Source organism: Stegostoma tigrinum, chromosome 1 (assembly GCF_030684315.1).
Source record: "Stegostoma tigrinum isolate sSteTig4 chromosome 1, sSteTig4.hap1, whole genome shotgun sequence".
Taxonomy (NCBI): domain Eukaryota; kingdom Metazoa; phylum Chordata; class Chondrichthyes; order Orectolobiformes; family Stegostomatidae; genus Stegostoma; species Stegostoma tigrinum.
Genome location: NC_081354.1, coordinates 1509345 through 1527827, shown reverse-complemented (window position 1 = coordinate 1527827; position 18483 = coordinate 1509345). Strand labels below are relative to the sequence as shown.

The 18483-nt window shown below is 41.2% G+C and overlaps 2 protein-coding genes across 7 annotated transcripts in view; both read right to left on the bottom strand.

Annotated features, from left to right (window-relative positions):
* manba (mannosidase, beta A, lysosomal) overlaps positions 1–1704 on the bottom strand; it is an 82341-nt gene extending 80637 nt beyond the window's left edge. For 2 of the 4 annotated variants that reach the window (XR_007247144.2, XM_048526887.2), the window contains exon 1: positions 590–1704. Coding sequence is in view for 3 of the 4 variants with exons in the window: in XM_048526887.2 (XP_048382844.2) it covers positions 590–832 (243 nt within the window). In the remaining variant the exon portion in view is untranslated. The remainder of the gene's footprint in view (positions 1–589) is intronic. The other 2 variants (XM_048526866.2, XM_048526856.2) reach the window with 2 other exon arrangements.
* Positions 1705–7100: 5396 nt separating this feature from the next.
* LOC125459154 (ubiquitin-conjugating enzyme E2 D3) overlaps positions 7101–18483 on the bottom strand; it is a 46759-nt gene continuing 35376 nt past the window's right edge. For all 3 annotated transcript variants that reach the window (XM_048545291.2, XM_059646626.1, XM_048545209.2), the window contains one exon: positions 7101–9067. In XM_048545291.2, coding sequence (XP_048401248.1) covers positions 9022–9067 — 46 coding nt within the window. In that variant the 3' untranslated portion in view covers positions 7101–9021. The remainder of the gene's footprint in view (positions 9068–18483) is intronic.

The following is an 18483-nucleotide window of genomic DNA, read 5'->3' as shown; positions in this document are numbered from 1 at the left end:
CCTGACCCCAGTGTTATCCCCCCAGGGTCGGTGCCAATCCCACCCCACCCCAGTGTTATCCCCCCTCCAGGGTCGGCGCCAATCCCACCCCAGTGTTATCCCCCGCTCCCCCCCAGGGTCGGTGCCAATCCCACCCCACCCCAGTGTTATCCCCCCAGGGTCGTTGCCAATCCCACCCCACCCCAGTGTTATCCCCCCAGGGTCGGTGCCAATCCCACCCCACCCCAGTGTTATCCCCCGCTCCCCCCCAGGGTCGGTGCCAATCCCACCCCACCACAGTGTTATCTCCCCCCCATCCCAGGTCGATGCCAATCCCACCCCACCACAGTGTTATCCCCCACCCAGGGTCAAAGCCAATCCCACCCCACCCCAGTGTTATCCCCCACCCAGGGTCAATGCCAATCCCACCCCACCACAGTGTTATCTCCCCCCCCTCCCAGGTCGATGCCAATCCCACCCCACCCCAGTGTTATCCCCCACCCAGGGTCGATGCCAATCCCACCCCAATATCAGTGTTTTGCCCAGTGCTCTATTCCCCGTTTCCCATTAACCTGCTGTACTCAGGGTAGGCCCCAATCCCCGGCCTCACCTCAATCCAGCCCCGGGACCACAGGGCACTGTGCACATTCCCCGGGACTGTTACTCCCGACAGCCGGACGCTCCCGTTCGCGTTGCGGACTTTCCAGGTGTTACCCCGCAAACTGTGGACTTCCGCCCGGGTCGCGGGCCGCTCACAGACCGCGGCCCCCGCCAGCAGCAGCAGGAGGAGGAGGAAGAAGGGGACGGCGCGGGCCGGAGCCACGGCCCCAAAAGGAACCAGAACCGCCGCCATGGCCTCTGGCCCTGAGCAAGCGGTTCGGCGACCTCTGACCCCACACCAAGGGGGCGGGCCTTTATTCACACCCAACCTGGTCAGCACAGCAGGGCTGCAAGGGGCCGAAGGGCTCAGCTAATTGTTTTTACAGCAAGAAATAAGGCCCTTTGGCCTTCTGACACGTGCAGGCTGGTGACCGGAGACAAAACTGTAAAGTCCTTAAGAAATTCAACAGGTCTGGCTTCAGAGCTAATACTTCAAACTCAGTAACCCTCCTACAACTTGCTGAGTTTCTACAACACTTTGTTTTTGTTCCATCTATTCTAGTACCATTTCCAAGATGTAGACCTCCCCTCATGCCAAGCGAGCTTCAAAAAGATTCAATCGAAGTATTTCTCCAATAGTGAGGTGGCTGCCATTTCTACAGCACTTTCAGGTACTGATATTCTGATACCTGCCACTCAGCAGCTGAAAGAAAAACTTCCTTAAATCACCTCTAAACTTCTTAACCCCTCTTAAATGTATGCACCTAATGCTGCTCTTTATAATTTTGTACTTAAATCAAGTCATTTCTCAATCTTTGCTCAAAGATAAACAGCCACAGCCTCTATAAGCCCTCTACATAGCTGAATTGCTCCAACCTAGTGAAGCTCTTCTGCACTCTCTCAGGTGCGAAAACATCCCTCCTAGAGTGCGATGGCCCTCACTGTAAATTCAGAGTTCCTGGAATGTTTCACGCAGTTTTTCCACAAAGATGTTGGCCTTCACTTCCACAATTTCCTTTTTGAAAGGCTCCCACTGCTCTTGAGAAAATCCACGAGAAAGGCTCAGTTGTTAGCATTGTTGCCTCATAGCACCACGGACCCCGGTTCAATTCAACCCTCAGGCAACTACGTTGAGTTTACATATTCTCTCCCCCCCCCCCCCCCCCAATCTACATGGGTTTCCGGCAGGTGCTCCAGTTTCCTCCCACAGTCCAAAGATGTAGAAGCTAGGTGGACTGGCCATGCTAAATTGCCCATAGTGTCTAGTGATATGTAGTGGGACATGTCTGAATGAGAGGCTCCGAAGGTCAGTGTGGACTTGTTGAGCCCAAGGGTCTGTTTCCACACTGTAGGAATTCTATGATCTATGATCCCCTACGTGGCTCTAACAGGATTCTCACCTACGCAATGAGACACAAACTTTCAACACTTATTCAACTAGATCATAGCGTTGCCAACTCTGGCTGGAAATATCAAGAAGGTAACTTACACTATCTGTCCTCTCCAAAATCTGCCACTGGTCACTCTGAAACCATTGTAATCTTACCCAGCATGACTTCTGAAAATCTGTCCTTCTGAAGAGCCTATCGTTTAAACAGCTAGGTCTACCACACTGCCCAAGGGCCTCCCAAATAAAAGTTTGCAATCCCAAGTCTAAATCAAAACATTAACAATAGGTTAAATTAATTGTCAGGCTGAAAGGTGTGGGTAGGGGCAAGATTACAAACTTGCATTTATTATAAATTAGTATTATTAAAGCTATAGTCACTACTGTAATTCAGCATAAAAATGGTAGGGAACAACCTTTTACCATCAGCAACATAGATTTGTTTTAGGTGCAATTGAGGGATAGTGCTTTAGCAGGATACCAGGGCAAAGTGAAAGCAAAATACAAAATGGGAAATAAAAGAGAGAAACTTAGCAGGTCTTGCTCATCCACAGAGAGAGAAACAGAATTAATGTGGAGTCCAGTGATTGTTGTTTGGAACCGTAGGGGATTGGATGATAATTTTTATGGAACCAAGGAAGGGGAATTGCAGAATAGACAGTGAAGGTGCTCAGAGGAGGGTTTTGGGAGAGGGTGTTGCAGCATAGGATAAAAATCTTTGAATGGTTCCATGAGATCTGTTACAACCAGCTGCAGAGGAAATAAGACCTTAGTTTGACATCTTGCCAAAAGGGAGCACTAACATGTTATCTGAAATTAGTAGGGAGAACAGTAATTAATGGACAGCAAAGTTCTTACTGCCCTAAAATAAAAGTTATGCAGAGGCAGAAGTATTGAAAAGTTCTAAACAAGGACAAAAGAGCAGTAATTTATATGAGGATACCAGGGCAGTGGGAACAAACCTAAACCACTAAGCTACAGTTTCTTGATTCAACAATTTACTGTTCATTACTTCAATTTTTTTTGAAAACATACTGTCCATAACAAACTACCTATAGTTTGAGATGATCAATTTTTGTAGCTTCTAAATAAACGCAAGCCATTTCCTGTCTACCTTACTACTGCACTACAGAGAAACCCAGTACAGTAAGTTTCCCATCTCACTCAAATTAACAATATTGTGATAACTTGTGATGTGAAAAATTATTTCAGAACGATTTGTAGTTCGAGACAGCTTGAAGTAGAAAACTTAAATTTTGATGATTATAAACATTTGGCAAAAAGGACAAGGGGGAAACTTTATTTACACAACACCATGATCATCAAGAACGCACTGCTTAGAATGGGGAGCAGCAGTTGGGTCAACAGCAAGCTGAAAACAAAACTGAATAAATAGTGATAAAAGGTAGAATTTACAAGCCCATGCAGTACAGATAGGAACAGTGGTACTTATGGCTTTTCCAAAGAGCTGGCAGCTACAGTGTTATGTGACCACCTCCTTGGGCCTACTGTAATCTTTAATGCCAGATCAGAATAGGATCAGATTTGCACCAGAATCTCAGGATTAAAGGAAAATGGGCTTTCAATATTAAGTTTACTCAAACTTTTGGAGTCTTGAGAAAATGTAGATGAAAGCATTGTGATTAAATTGTTAAAATTTTGATAGCTTTAAGAATTTTCTGATTTCAAATTTCTTAATTCAAACACCATGCTACAAGAGCCAGTGGGAATGATATTTTGTTATGCGGCAAAGTTAGGATCCAGTTTAATACGTGACACTCCACTAGTCACAACAGATGTGGCTTGTGGCATGAATGGACAGGAGAGTTTCAATGCATGTTTTGCCACCATATCCTTTTCTATTGTTAAACAAACTATACCAACCTTCAAGTAAACCTCTCCCATCCTAATAGTTAGTTTTGCACAAGCCAATGCAAGAAATTACATTTACAAAACATTCACACAGTAATATGTCCCAAGTTGCTTCAGAGTCAACAAAGACAATTTGATACTGAATGACAGACTTGGCCATTTGACTATCCAAGCTTTGAGCAAGCTTTTCAAGTTTCTTAAAGGAGGACTTGACTGAAGGAATGTGAAGCTTAGGGTCTTGGCAGGTGAAGACAACTACCCATGGGAGGCAAAGGAAGGGAGAGCACAGATGACTGTTGATTCCAGTGAGCTGGAATTCAGCCTTGAGCATACTTAAACAACCAGCCTCTATAGTCCTCTGCGGCAAAGAATTTCACAGATTCATTGCCCTCAGAAGTAATTCCTCCTCATTCCTGCCTTAATTGTGCAACTCCTTATTCTAAGGTTATGCCCCCTCTTTCTAGACTTTCCCCACAGTGGAGACAACCTCAACATCTAAACTGTCACGTCCTTAAGAATCTTATATTTTAATAAGGTTGTCTGTCATTGTGCTAAACCTCAATGAGTACAAGCCCAGGCTACTCAACCTCTCAAGAAAATCCAGCCATACCCAGGATCAATCGAGTGTACCTTCTCTGGACTACCTCCATTGCCAGTCTATCTTTCCTTAGATCAAGGGACCAAAGCTGTTCAGAGTAGTCCAGCTGTAGCCTGGCTAGGTGGAGGTTTGTACAACTACAATATCTAAAGAGACTTCTGGATGGGTATATGAATAGGAAGTTTAGAGGTAGTTGGGCCAAATGCTGGCACGTAGACAAGACAGCATGCACAAATTAGACTGTAAGGTCTGATTCCATTCTGTATATCTGACCATGTTACATATAGTTTTAGACTTTCCTATTTTAATACTCCAATCACCATGAAACAAAGATCAATATTTAATTTGTCTTTCCTATTAACTGAACCTGGATACTGTGATTCATGCACAAAGTTTCCTGAATCTCTCTACACTGTAGTTTTGAAGAAGGGTCACCGGACCCGAAACATTAACTGCTTTTTCCTTCACAGATGCTGACAGACCTTCTGAGCCTCTCCAGCAATTTTGTTTTTTGTTCTCTCTACACTGTAGCTATCATTTTAATTAATTCTATTGATGGCCATGTTTTATTACTGATGCTTAATTGGTAGTTCTACTCCTTTCAAGGTAGCATTATATTTGGTTTTTTTCTTCATACAATCTATCCAATGCATTTTCTTATATATTTATGCCAGAGTGGCCTTTCTACTACCTTTCAAATAGCTTGGTTAAGAATCTTTTTGTTTTGTTCTACAAAGAACAAAAACACACATCTACAAGTATTTTATCATTTATATGTTACTTCGCTTCAATTACATCCAACTTAAATTTGCATTTCAGATCATTTTAATTCACACTTTTACTCATCAGCCTGAAGGCAACTTAGAGGCTAGAAAAACCATCCTGAGATGTTGGCAGCAACGAGCAGTGGCTCTCATCATGCAGTGAGAAAAAGGGGCCATCTTCTACAACTACCAAATATCAACTTCTCCCAAAGCAGACCAGCAATTTTGCAAGGCTAATTGCCTGAAAAACACAATTCACCACGACACAACAAATATTACAATTGTTGTGTGCAACGTGAGCAAGAAGGGGAAGAAGTGGTGCTGACTAGACTAGTAAGAATTAATCCCCGCCCACCACCATGTTCTGGGAATAGGAGTAGGTAATTGAGCCCTTCAAACATGCTCTGCCATTTGATGATCATGGTTGATCCTCTACCTCAGCACCATGCTCCACTTTCCATACCCCTTGGCGTGTTTAATACTAAAGAATGTATCAACCCTTCCTGAATATACTTCGTGACCCAGCCTCCATAGTGAGTTGTAGTGAATTACACTGGTTGACAATCCGTTGAGTAAACAAATATGTTTCCTTATCAGTCCTAACAACCTAGTATTCTGGGACCAGGACCCTTAGTTATACACTCAATCGGAACAACATCCTCCTTGCACATAGATTATCTCATCCTTTTAGATTTTAATACATTTTAATCAGATCCCTTCTCTTTCCTCTAACTGTGATGTATATAGGCCCAATTGACCCAATTTCTCATCATACAACAGTTCTAGCATCCTTCATCTCAGCCGAGTGAATCACTACTGCATTCCGTCAATGGCAAGTAATCCGCTCTAGCATTATCCATTCTCAGTGCAATCCTGTATAACTGCAGTAAGACATCCCCTACTACTGAACTCACCTCAAATTGGATTTAAGGATAACATACCATTTGCCTGCCTATTTCTTGTTGCCCCTACCTGTTTACATACATTGACTAGTGAATAAGGATATTCCAATCCTTTTGGATATCGACATTTTCCACATATCACTTATAAACAATCTCTGCTTTTGTTTCTCACTGCATTATAACTTCACATTTAGTCACATTATACTACATCAACCATGTGTTTGCTTGTCTGAATCACCCCAAAGCATCCCTGCATCTTCAAATCTCAATTCCTAGTTTTGTGTCATCAGCATCATTGGAAAGAGTGTATTTGGTTCTCTCATCGAGGTCATTTATACATACCATGACTAGCTGTGGTCCAAGCACTGATGATTACAGTATAACATTAGTAACCACTTCCCACCTGGAAAATGACTCATTTATTCCTTGTCCAATCAATTTTATCCATACCAGTATGTTATCCTCAATCCTTGTTTAAATTTGACCAGTAGCCTCTTATGTGGGTCCTAATCAAACATTTGTTTGAAATCCAAATACAACACATCCACCTGCTCTCCCTGATCCATTTGACTAGTTACACTGTCAACAAAAATTTTAATTAAACATTAGTTAAACATGATTTCCCTTTCAAAAATAAATGACAGAAGTTGTCTAATCCTGTTAATGCTTTTTAAGTTGACCTAATTAATTCACATTGGCTTGCAAACAAATAAGAAAGAATTCAGGGAAACTGCTTCCACAGACATCAGTCAAGCTAGGAATCAAATGAAAGCTCTAATAGAGTTTGCAAAATACAAGTCTATCACTGCTAATTTAACAGTATAGCATTGTTGGTTTGGAATTAGGAAGGTAGAAAGATTAAACAAACTGGGGCTTAAAGGGATATAAACAAATGAAGAACAAATTGTTATCAAGAGAAACCCATTCGAATACTAGGAAGAAGTTCAAGAGTACAGGAAGGTTACATTTAAAATAAAATGAAATGAAATCTAGGAACATCAAGATCACTTGTTTATTACAGAAAGTCAAGGTTAGGGATGTTAAGTGGCATGTTGCTGAGAAAATTCAGTTTCTGGGACGCTATGCAAAACTTGAGAAGCAAATTAAACCACAAATGTATTGGGTTTGGTGTGGAATGTTGCATAGCATTAATTGAATTGTTCTTAATTATGTTACAAACCATCAAATTATCCACATCACCTTTTCCAAATTAATTTAAATGCTCAGATTATTCTTGGGTATTTTAAACGTATCCATTCACATGTCATTATCAAGTTTGGTTCAAGTATTATTAACAAAAGTTCACATTAAATCATAAGCTATGTAAATGCCAAGCCCAAAATTAGCAGGTTAAAGCTTCTACTTTAGAGTCAAACTCTTGAAACATGCCAAGTTTAAGTCAAAAACCAATTGTTAACAGTTTTGAAACCCTTGCTACATTTTCATTTTAGTGGTATTTTAATTACGGCACCCTCAGTCATATAGGTCTATAACTTTTAAGAGGTTACAAGTTCCTGAATCTAAAACAAATCTACACGTTGAAAAGATTTAAAAAGGAAGCACAATTAAATGATAAGTAATCCTCCCTTATCCAATGTAAATGAAACATCTTACACTATGAAAACTCAAAATGCCAAGTGGTGGGGTGGGTTGGGGATTGTCTGGAAGATTTGAATTTCAGGTTCCAGCTCAACTTCGATTAGTTAAATCATCATTCAGCAGATAAGAGCTAGTATCGAGAAAGGGCAGTACATCGTTGAAACTAGAGATAATCCCATTACATAGATTTGAATAACTATAAAAAAACTTTATACTCAGCAGCACATGCTACATATTATTTAAACAGTACACACTGCAATCATGTAAGCATACATCTGCCCATTAGTTTCTAACTATTATATTTTGGCAAAGGTTAAAAAAAATCAATGTTATGACATATTAAGCATGAACTTGATCTAGAACAAGATTTAAGATACAGGATTAAGGCATTTCACACCACTAGTTTGAATTGCTTGGCAAAATATTTCAAATTGCACTCTTACAATCAGTGAGGCTCCACCCCATTTTTACAAATTATCTCAAATGCTCCACAGGAAAGATACACAGCTAAGAAAGCAAATTGTACTGCATTCATTCAGGCTGCTCAAAAATTGGTTTATGCAACTTTATTAAAAAGAAAAACCCAATGAATATAAGCTATTAGTTGATCAGTCAACCAAAAGATTTGAACCATAATTCAGTGCCATGTAAGTGTGTTCTGGAAAACGGATTAACTAATAGCAGATTTTTTTTAAAAAAGCCGTACTATAAATGAAATTTACAAAAATGATCTGAGCTAATCCATTTGGTAAGGTAGAGAGACAGTAACTTCCATTTTCATTCTGCGCAAAACCAACAAAAACCTCAAGTCATTCCTTTTATTAACATGCATAAAATACAGCCAATAGTTTAATTAATGCTGACACTATAACATCCTGTACCAATCCACCATTTATAACAAAGTTATGAGCATAAAGTAAATGTCATTTTATCCGGGGAAAATGAAAAATGCTGTCCAACTAACAGCAGTCCTTTAAGGATGGAGTTTAACTGAATTGTTCAATTTCAGATTTTTTAAAAATCACCTGTTATAGCAATGAGGAATGCTTTTAGTCTCATAACAAAGTTATTGTGAAAGTATTGGCCACTTAATACATGCTCATTTATAAGGGAGGTCAGAGTTTCAGATGAATGATGAAACTACATTAAAAATTGAGACAGCTGGTCTTGTTGAAGCAGAAGTACTAAATTGCCTTCAAGAGCATGTGGATGGGGGAATGAAAGATGTGATCTTATAAGGGGGCAGCCAAATAGAAAACCAAAAATCAGTAATTTAAAGTTTATTCCAGCTATAACATAAGATATTTGAATTCCAAGGTATCACATTGCATATTTCTGAGTCCATTCCCGAGCTATTTTGTTATACCTGTAAATAGAGAGAGAAGAAAGATGTTATATTTTGACTAACTTCTATGCAATAAGTTCACAATTCACTGTAAATGACAAAAAACCTTCTGTTTTTAGATATGGACACAAGCATATTGGTCAAGGTAACAGATTTAATCGATGTTAGGTACAACTGAGGAGCAAAGACTCAATGGTCAGCCTTGAAGACACTTGGAAGCAGAGAAGGTTAGTATCAGTCAAAATACATTATTTTTCCTTCAGTATAGGTTACACGTTCTGACAGAATAAGAAGAGGGAATGTGACAGCACCATGGGTTTGGCCAGTGCCCAGATTTGTAAACTGAGAAGTCAATTGCACTTCAGTGCGACAGATATCAGAACCATTTACAAACTGAAGCGCCAAAGCAACACTGTAGCCAGCAGCTCACTTTGCACCTCATGCTTCAAGTCAGATGATTACACAAGGCTATCCATAAACCAAGAGATAACAAGATGTAGAGATGGATGAACACAGCAGGAGGAAACCTGACGTTTTGGACCTAGGCCCTTCTTCAGGTTTTCTGAAGGAGGGTCTAGACCTGAAACGTCAGCTTTCTCCCTGCTCTGATGCTGCTTGGCCTGCTGTGTTCATATCTCAGATTCTCCAGCATCTGCAGTTCCTACTATCTCTATCCATAAACCAATTTCTCTTAACACAAATTGGAAGTCAAACACAAATCAACCTACAAATTGCTCCATTGCTGAGCATTCTCTAGCAAGATTCCAATTTTCATTTCAAGCTCCCATTTCTCCCTCTCATTTAATTCTATAAAATTTACCGATATAGTTCCAACATAGTTTTCAAAGTAAAGACAAAAACAGCCATACAATTCTCCATCTCTGGATGTTGATCTCCATTTTTAGAATCAAGACATTGCAGTTCTTGAAATTTCAGTTCATTTCCTAAAGCATAAAAATGCAGAACCTAGTGTATTTCTTGTTTAATACTGTAGTTAAGATACTGGTACAATTTATTCCTAATCATGCTTTCGTTTGGAAACTACTCATCTCTGAATCTGTAGGCCTAGCTAGACCTGACATATTTCACAGGCACTTCTATGTCTGTGATTTTCACCTCCACGTCACAATAATTACTCCTTTGTCACGTGCCTGAATTGTAAACTCACTTAAACGCAACATTTCCACTCAGGAAAGGGAACAAGTATATGAATGACAACACTGCCATCTTCCTGCCAAAGCCTCACAAATCTCAACATATTCCTGGTCCTTTGTACATTTCAACATGACTTTAGTTCAATGCATCTTTAATGTAAAGAAATATCCTAGCGTGCACTGGAGCATTTGAGCAAAATTAGACACTAAGCCACAGATGTTAAAAACTTTGGCCAAATACATAGGTTTTGAGGAAAAAAAGAGGTAGAAATTAGATCGTTGGGGTGGGTGGGGGAGGTTTTACAAAGCCAAAGGCTTAGATTTAAATGACGGATGCTCAAGTCGCTTGACTTGGTTAAGCACATTTAGAGGTTTGTACAAACAAAGGTCATAACATGATGCTTGACCTAAGTTCATGTAGGTCAGCAGCACAAGGGTGATAGGAACTAATGAGGGCAGAATTTCGATCACCTCAAATTTAGAGTGTAGATGAGAGATACCCACTAGAAAAGCCTGAGAACAGTCAAGTCTAGAGCGAGGGCAGTTCGCAGCAATGATGCAAGCATGACCAGAAAGCTCATTACTGGGCCAAAAATGACACCAAGGATTCAACAGTTTGGTTTAGTCTCCAAAGAACAGTATCTACCAGGGCAACAGAACTGGAAGCAGAAACAGAAAGCAATAGCTTTGGTTCCCCCCACAACTGTAGATATTTTTCTTATCATCTAGTACCAGATATTGATAAATTACCAAACTCTTTATCCAACTGTGGTGGAATAGAAAGAGCTGGTGATGGTATAAAATTAGATGTCAGTTCACAAGAATCTTTTCGCTTCATGTTCAAGATCCAGGAGCTGACAGCATTGTAAAATTCCATCCCCTATTCCCAATTCCTCTGCCGCATCTGCTCCCACGACAAGACAATCCACTCCCGCACATCCCAGATGTCCAAGTTCTTCAAAGACCGCAACTTTCCCCACACAGTGATCGAGAACGCCCTCGACCGCGTCTCCCGCATTTCCCGCAACACGTCCCTCACACCCCGCCCCCGCCACAACCGCCCAAAGAGGATCCCCCTCGTTCTCTCACACCACCCCACCAACCTCCGGAAGCAACGCATCATCCTCCGACACTTCCGCCATCTACAATCTGACCCCACCACCCAAGACATTTTTCCATCCCCACCCCTGTCTGCTTTCCGGAGAGACCACTCTCTCCGTGACTCCCTTGTTCGCTCCACACTGCCCTCCAACCCCACCACACCCGGCACCTTCCCCTGCAACCGCAGGAAATGCTACACTTGCCCCCACACCTCCCCCCTCACCCCCATCCCAGGCCCCAAGATGACATTCCACATTAAGCAGAGGTTCACCTGCACATCTGCCAATGTGGTATACTGCATCCAGTGCGGCTTCCTCTACATTGGGGAAACCAAGCAGAGGCTTGGAGACCGCTCTGCAGAACACCTCCGCTCATTTCGCAACAAACTACTGCACCTGCCAGTCGCAAACCATTTCCACTCCCCCTCCCATTCTTTAGATGACATGTCCATCATGGGCCTCCTGCAGTGCCACAATGATGCCACCTGAAGGTTGCAGGAACAGCAACTCATATTCTGCCTGGGAACCCTGCAGCCTAATGGTATCAATGTGGACTTCACCAGTTTCAAAATCTCCCCTTCCCCAACTGCATCCCTAAACCAACCCAGTTTGTCCCCTCCCCCCACTGCACCACACAACCAGCCCAGCTCTTCCCCTCCACCCACTGCATCCCAAAACCAGTCCAACCTGTCTCCGCCTCCCTAACCTGTTCTTCCTCTCACCCATCCCTTCCTCCCACCCCAAGCCGCACCCCCATCTACCTACTAACCTCATCCCACCTCCTTGACCTGTCCGTCTTCCCTGGACTGACCTATCCCCTCCCTACCTCCCCACCTATACTCTCCTCTCCACCTATCTTCTTTTCTCTCCATCTTCGGTCTGCCTCCCCTCTCTCCCTATTTATTCCAGAACCCTCACCCCATCCCCCTCTCTGATGAAGGGTCTAGGCCCGAAACGTCAGCTTTTGTGCTCCTGAGATGCTGCTTGGCCTGCTGTGTTCATCCAGCCTCACATTTTGTTGGCTGAGAGCATTGTTGTTAAGTTTGCAGGTGACACAAAGGTAGATTGAGTGAGTAAGGAGCTGCAGAAAAACTTGGACAGGTTAGCAGAATGGGCAAGGAAGCGACAGATGGAATGTAATGTGGCAAAGTGAGAGGTTAGGCACTTTGGTAGGAAGAATAGAGGCATAGTTTATTTTTGAAATGGGAAAAAGCTTCAGAAACCTGAGCACAAAGGGACTTCGGAGTCCTAGTTCAGGATTCTCTTAAGGTTAACATTCAGGCTCAGTTGGCAGTTAGGAAGGCAAATGCAATGTTAACATTCATTTTGACAGGGCCAGAAAATAAGAGCAGCATTGCACTGAGAGACTGTATAAGGCTCTGGTCAGACCAGATTTGGAATATTGCAAGTAATTTGGGGCTACGTTTCTGAGCAAAAGGATGTCCTGGCCTTAGAGGGGGTTAAGAGGAGGTTCACAAGGATAACCCTGGAGATGAAGGGCTCATCATATGAGAAGCACCTAAGGACTCAGGTCTGTACTCAGTTTATGAGGATGGACAGGAGGGGAGGGGGAAGATCTCATTAAAGCTAGAAATGAAAACAGAAATTGGTGGAAAAGCTCAGCAGGTCTGGCAACATCTGAGAAGAGAAATCACAGTTAACGTTTTGGGTCCAGTGACTCTTCCTTCGAACTGATGGTAGCTAGGAAAATGCCAGTTTATACGCAGAAGATATGGTGGTGGGAAAGGGGTAAGGAGTAAACGATAGGTGGTGATAGAGCCCAAAGAGGAAGAACAGTTGGACAAAGGACTAAATGATGATCTGGCTAAGAGAATGAATAGCTGTTAAATGGAGACTGGTTAGTGGCTAACAATAACTAGTGGGTAACGGCAGACTATGGTAACACGGCCTGGTGTGGTGGACTGGGGGCAAGAACATTGAGGAGTTCAGTCCCTAAAGTTAAGCTCAATACTGAGCCCAGAGGGCTGCAGGGTCTCCAAGTAGAAAATGAGTTGTGCTCCAGCAGAGTTGAATGCAAGCTGGAAGAACCGCAGCAAGCCTGAGACAGACGTTGGCCAGGGAATAGGGTGGTGTGTTAAAGTAGCAGGCAACTAGAAGGTCAGAGTCTTTTTTGCAGGAAGAATGTAAGATTTCTCTTCAGAGGTGCTGCCAGACCAGCTGAGCTTTTCCAGCAACTTCTATTTTCATTTCTGATTTACAGCATTCGCAGTTCTTTTGATTTTTGTTGAAGGTTATGGAATACCAAGAGACTTCGATACAATGGATGGAAAAGTCTCCGCTAGTTGGAGAAACCAGGACCCGAGGGCACAGCTTCAGATTGAAGGGATGACCCTAATAACTGAAATGAGAAGTAATTACTTCAGCTAACGAGTGGTTAATCTGTAGAACTCATTGTTGCAGAGGGGTATAGAGGTCACGTCTTTTAAGACGGAACTAGGCTCTTGATTGGTAGGTGGATCAAGGCTTACAGGGAGAAGGCAGGAGAATGGAGATGAGAAACACATCAGCCAGGCTGAATGGCCTAATTCTGCTCCAAGTCCTTATGGTCTGATGTCTCTGAAGTGCAGCAAACAAGTCATAAATAGGTCAGTATCATGGGTAAGTCCTTAGGGAACACCTGAGGTAACTGTGCAGGAGCAAAATAATGGTCAATTCTCCAACTATTGTTCCATAAGAGTGGAATAAGAGGCAGTAGTCCCAAGCTGTCTGATACTGTGGAGAGGATTTGCAGAGTGATGGTACAGCCAGTTGTTTCAAAGGTTGCAGATAGATGTAAAAAGTTTAAGCAGATAACTGCAATTTAGATATTTTCTAATCAACTTATTCAGAAATATTATGACACACCTGGAACAGATGGGACTTGAACCCAGGCCTTTTGGTGCAGAGGTAGAAACACGACTGTGCCACAAAAGCCATATTGTAAGTGCAGGTTTACACACAGTTATTGAACCCCCTTACACTTGATGTGCATTATGCACAAAACTAATGCTTTCAAGCAATTCAAGCCTACAGAGGAAAGTTTAGTGTCCTGATGTTAATACAGATCAGGAAAAATGTTCGAGTTAGAAGTTACAACATATTACAATATACAAGAGGGGCAATTAAATTCTGACATTCCTTCCAGTCAATTCCATAATTTCCACAACACAGATTAAAGATATTCATGAAATACAGGTGCATTTTTAACGGTATCAGGTATCATCTAGCAGTACTAAAGATTACAGAAGAGGAATTAAGTACCATCACAGAGAAGCACTATTAAACACACTACTGGGCCTAAAAAGCAGTAAGTCTGCTGGCTTTGATCATTTACATTCTAGGATCCCAAAAGAGGTACCTACAGTGGATGCATTGGTTGTAATTTTTCAGAAGTTTTTATTTTCTGGCAAAGTACTGAGAATTGGAAAACTGTTTTTGTGACACCACTTTCAAGAAGGGAGGGTGGCCAGAAGGAGATAACTATCAGCCACTTAGTCTAACATCTATTGGAAACGTATTGAAATCAATTATGAAGGAAGTAATTGCAGAACATTTGAAAAAAAAAATCAAACAAGCAGTCAGCATGGCTTCATAAAAGGGATATTGTGTCTAATTTGTTAAGGGTTTTTCAAAACAAAAACCCCAAATGGTCAAGCATTACTTAATTTTAAATAGTGGACTGATCATCTTAAAATGTGATCTTAAGTTTATAGATTTCAAGAATCTTCCCTAACTAATAGATTAATTAGTCTGCAATTAGCTCATTTATCAGTCTGATTACAGTCATCCAAAGTTTTAAGCCATCAGTTAATTTAGTTTAGAGAATAAGGTTAGCTAATACTAATCCACATGAAGGATTTACTTAATGATCAAATGAGTTAACTTGCACTGTATTTCCATAGTACTACTAGTAACCTTGTGGCTGAACATACTTACTGAGATTGTCAGAACTTAAACCAAACTATTAAAGTATCCAGTTGTGCTCACTGGAACACAAAATCCCAGTAACTTTTGCACTCCAAGCACTAGTGTGAAAGTGTGTCACAGAGTTATAAACTACAGAAACAGACCCTTCGGTCAAACTCACCCATGCCGACCACATATTCTAAATTAATCTAGTCCCATTTGACTGCAGTACCTAAAGCTTTAAGCACTTAAAAATTTTATTCACTTGTGGGACATGGCCATCACTGTTTGGGTCAGCATCTATTAGCCATCTCTTGTTGGGCTTGAGAATGCATTGGTGAGCTATTTTCTTGAACTGTAGACTATGTGCTGTAGGTCAACCCATAAAACCTCGAAAGCATCCTAAAACGTAATATGCAATCTGGGATTATGCACCAATTGAGAAAAGGCTGGTCAATTCTTGCTTCTATTTCTCCAACTGCCAACCAAAAGTTATGAACCTGCTGAATTAGTTCACACTTGATCACTCCATAAAACAGCATGCAGAAGACAACCTTGCCATGCACATGCAACAGGCTTCAGAAGTTGCAAGCACCTTATCCTAGAGCACTGCATATTTTTCTGACTACTCCCTTGATAGTCTATTATAACTATTAACATTAACAAGCACAGAAGTCAGATCTACAGGTTATAAGATTGAGAACCTAAGGTTTTTCTCCAATTTACCCACATGGAAATGGGCATAGCCTCAACATAATCAGTGACTTCCTTCCAACTTTTACATATCCTAATTGTTTAAAGCAAGTATCAGTGTCATACTGCTATGATAAGAATTGGTATGAAATACCATTTCTTCTCCAGACACTGCCATACTCGCCAAATCCTTTATTTATATTTTGTTTTACTTCAACCTCTAGTTTCCACAGCACTTTGTTTCTTTAACAGCATCATATACACGACACATAAATTCTGCTTCCACATAGAACAGTTAATAAAGGGGTATATTAACTTGTTGCTCAATACTTTACACTCCAACTTATTCAACAGGATAGATGCGTTTACAGGTAAATCAAGATACATACTTCTCAGTAAGCACGGAGGCACAAAACAACTTGAAAAGATCAAAGAAAAATGAAAATAACAGGGTCACTCTTCAAAAATACATCCTGCTTTCCAGAAGAAAGCAGGGATCACACATTGCCAAAGTATGGACTGCAGAATACTTCATCTCTTACTGCACAAATGCCCATGACCTCTGCAGGACAGAGAAGGAGGAAAAAAAGAGAAATGATTATGGAAATATAACTAAACCCTCTTCTACTCTTCCCAAGCTCAAATGTTGCAAAGAAATCATGATTATTTATTCAGCAGTAAACTGCTAACAGTATCAATGGTTATATAACCAGCCATAATCAAGCATTCTGGACAAACGATCAGAAACAGGAGTTCAACACTCACTATGGGAACGGAGAACCCTAAATCTGGAAAGGAGGAAGTTTGTACACCACAGATAATAGTGATCAAAGCACTACCAGATTAAAAATATATGCTCACTCGTGTCCTTTAGGATGTGAAATCTACCATACTTAAATATGGCCTAAATGTAACACCAGACCCAAAGTGATTTGGTTGGCCCTTGAGTTTAATCATGTCATTTTTTAAAATTTAAGAATAATGATTGGTTTATCACATTAAACCTGCGATAATGGCCATGAGTACGGTCTGTAAAGAGATAAAAGGACTGAGAAGTTTCAATTAACATTGATAAGACCTGATTAACAGGCACAACATCATGGGCTGAAGGGCCTGTACTGTGCTGTACTGTTCTATGTTCTATGTTCTAAATTAGAAGACAGAAGATGCTGGAGAAACTCAGGTAGGGCTGCATCCATGGAGAGGGAAGAACAGTTAATGTTTCAAGTCCCTCTTTGAAATTGGCTCTAAGTAAGTGTCATGGGACTTGCCACGTTAAGTGTTTCGCTCTCCGCTAATACTGCCAGATCTGCTGGATTTCTCCAGCAGTTTTTATTTTGTCAGATTTCCAGTATCCATAGATTTTTGTGTTTACTTAATAGACTTAAAATTTTAAAGAATTTGACAAAACATCTAATTTAGCATTCCCTACACAATCCAGTTAACACTGCCAGAATCTACAGCAGCCATTATCCAAGAACACTAGCCAGACTCCATGTAGACAATCACTGGTCATTCTCAGGGTTACCAGCTGTCTTTAGATTAATCTAAAGCACAGCACTGAAAGGGTTTAGGGTGTTGGTTCCAGTTAATGTCCATGCCAGATACTAGCAATCAGTATAAGCTCAAACTCATCTAACCCTTCTGTACTGTCCCAATATTTAAATAAGTGCCTGCTTGAAGGACTGTCTAATGTCTGGACGTTAACAAAATAGTAAAGGGTGGCCCTTTGAAAGCATATTTTCTTTCCACTTGCCACTAGTGTATCTCATACAGTTTGGAAAGTTTTGGACAGCAGATTGCATTATAGCCATTAGGCTAGTAGTACCTGTTCCCAACAGGAATGCCTTGAAGCAGGTGAGCAAACAGATCCTCCTTCCAATTCCACATCAATTTCATAAATCAAACTTGTTAAAACGGTAACAAAAACAAAGTTGCTGGTAAAGCTCAGCAGGTCTGGCAGCATCCATGAAGGGAAAAACAGAGTTAAAGTTTTGGGTCCACTGACCCTTCCTCAGAACAGTTGAGGAAGGGTCACCAGATCAAATGCTAACAATTTTTTTTCCCTTTATAGATGCTGCCAGACCTGCTGAGCTTTAGCAGCAACTTTGTTTTTGTCCCTGATTTACAGAACCAACAGTTATTTCAGTTTTTACTTACATTAAAATGGTCATTCCTGACTTTGTTCAATTTCAGAGAAACATAACCTTCCCAGATGATCCATTTCTAGGAAGCGTGTAAGCTAGCTTCTTCAGGATCTTAAGGCTGTTCTTGCTCTTGGCCAAGGCTCATCGTTAGACAAAATTCCTTATGAGTGTTTTGGGAATCTTACTTCACTTATTTGCTCATCCAAAACTCAGGTGACTGTCAGACCCTGCTTCAATTCTTCTTGGAATTTAAAAAATGAATAAACACTCAAAACCTATAACATCACAACTAGTATCTCTTCTCCAGCATTCTCAAAATCGTACCGTGCATTTTCTTTCTCAGACCATAGCAACAGTCTTTATTTAGAAAATGATGCAGGGTATTAACATACTGATGGTTAGTTGAGCACCAAGGCTTTCAATGCCCATGGATTTAG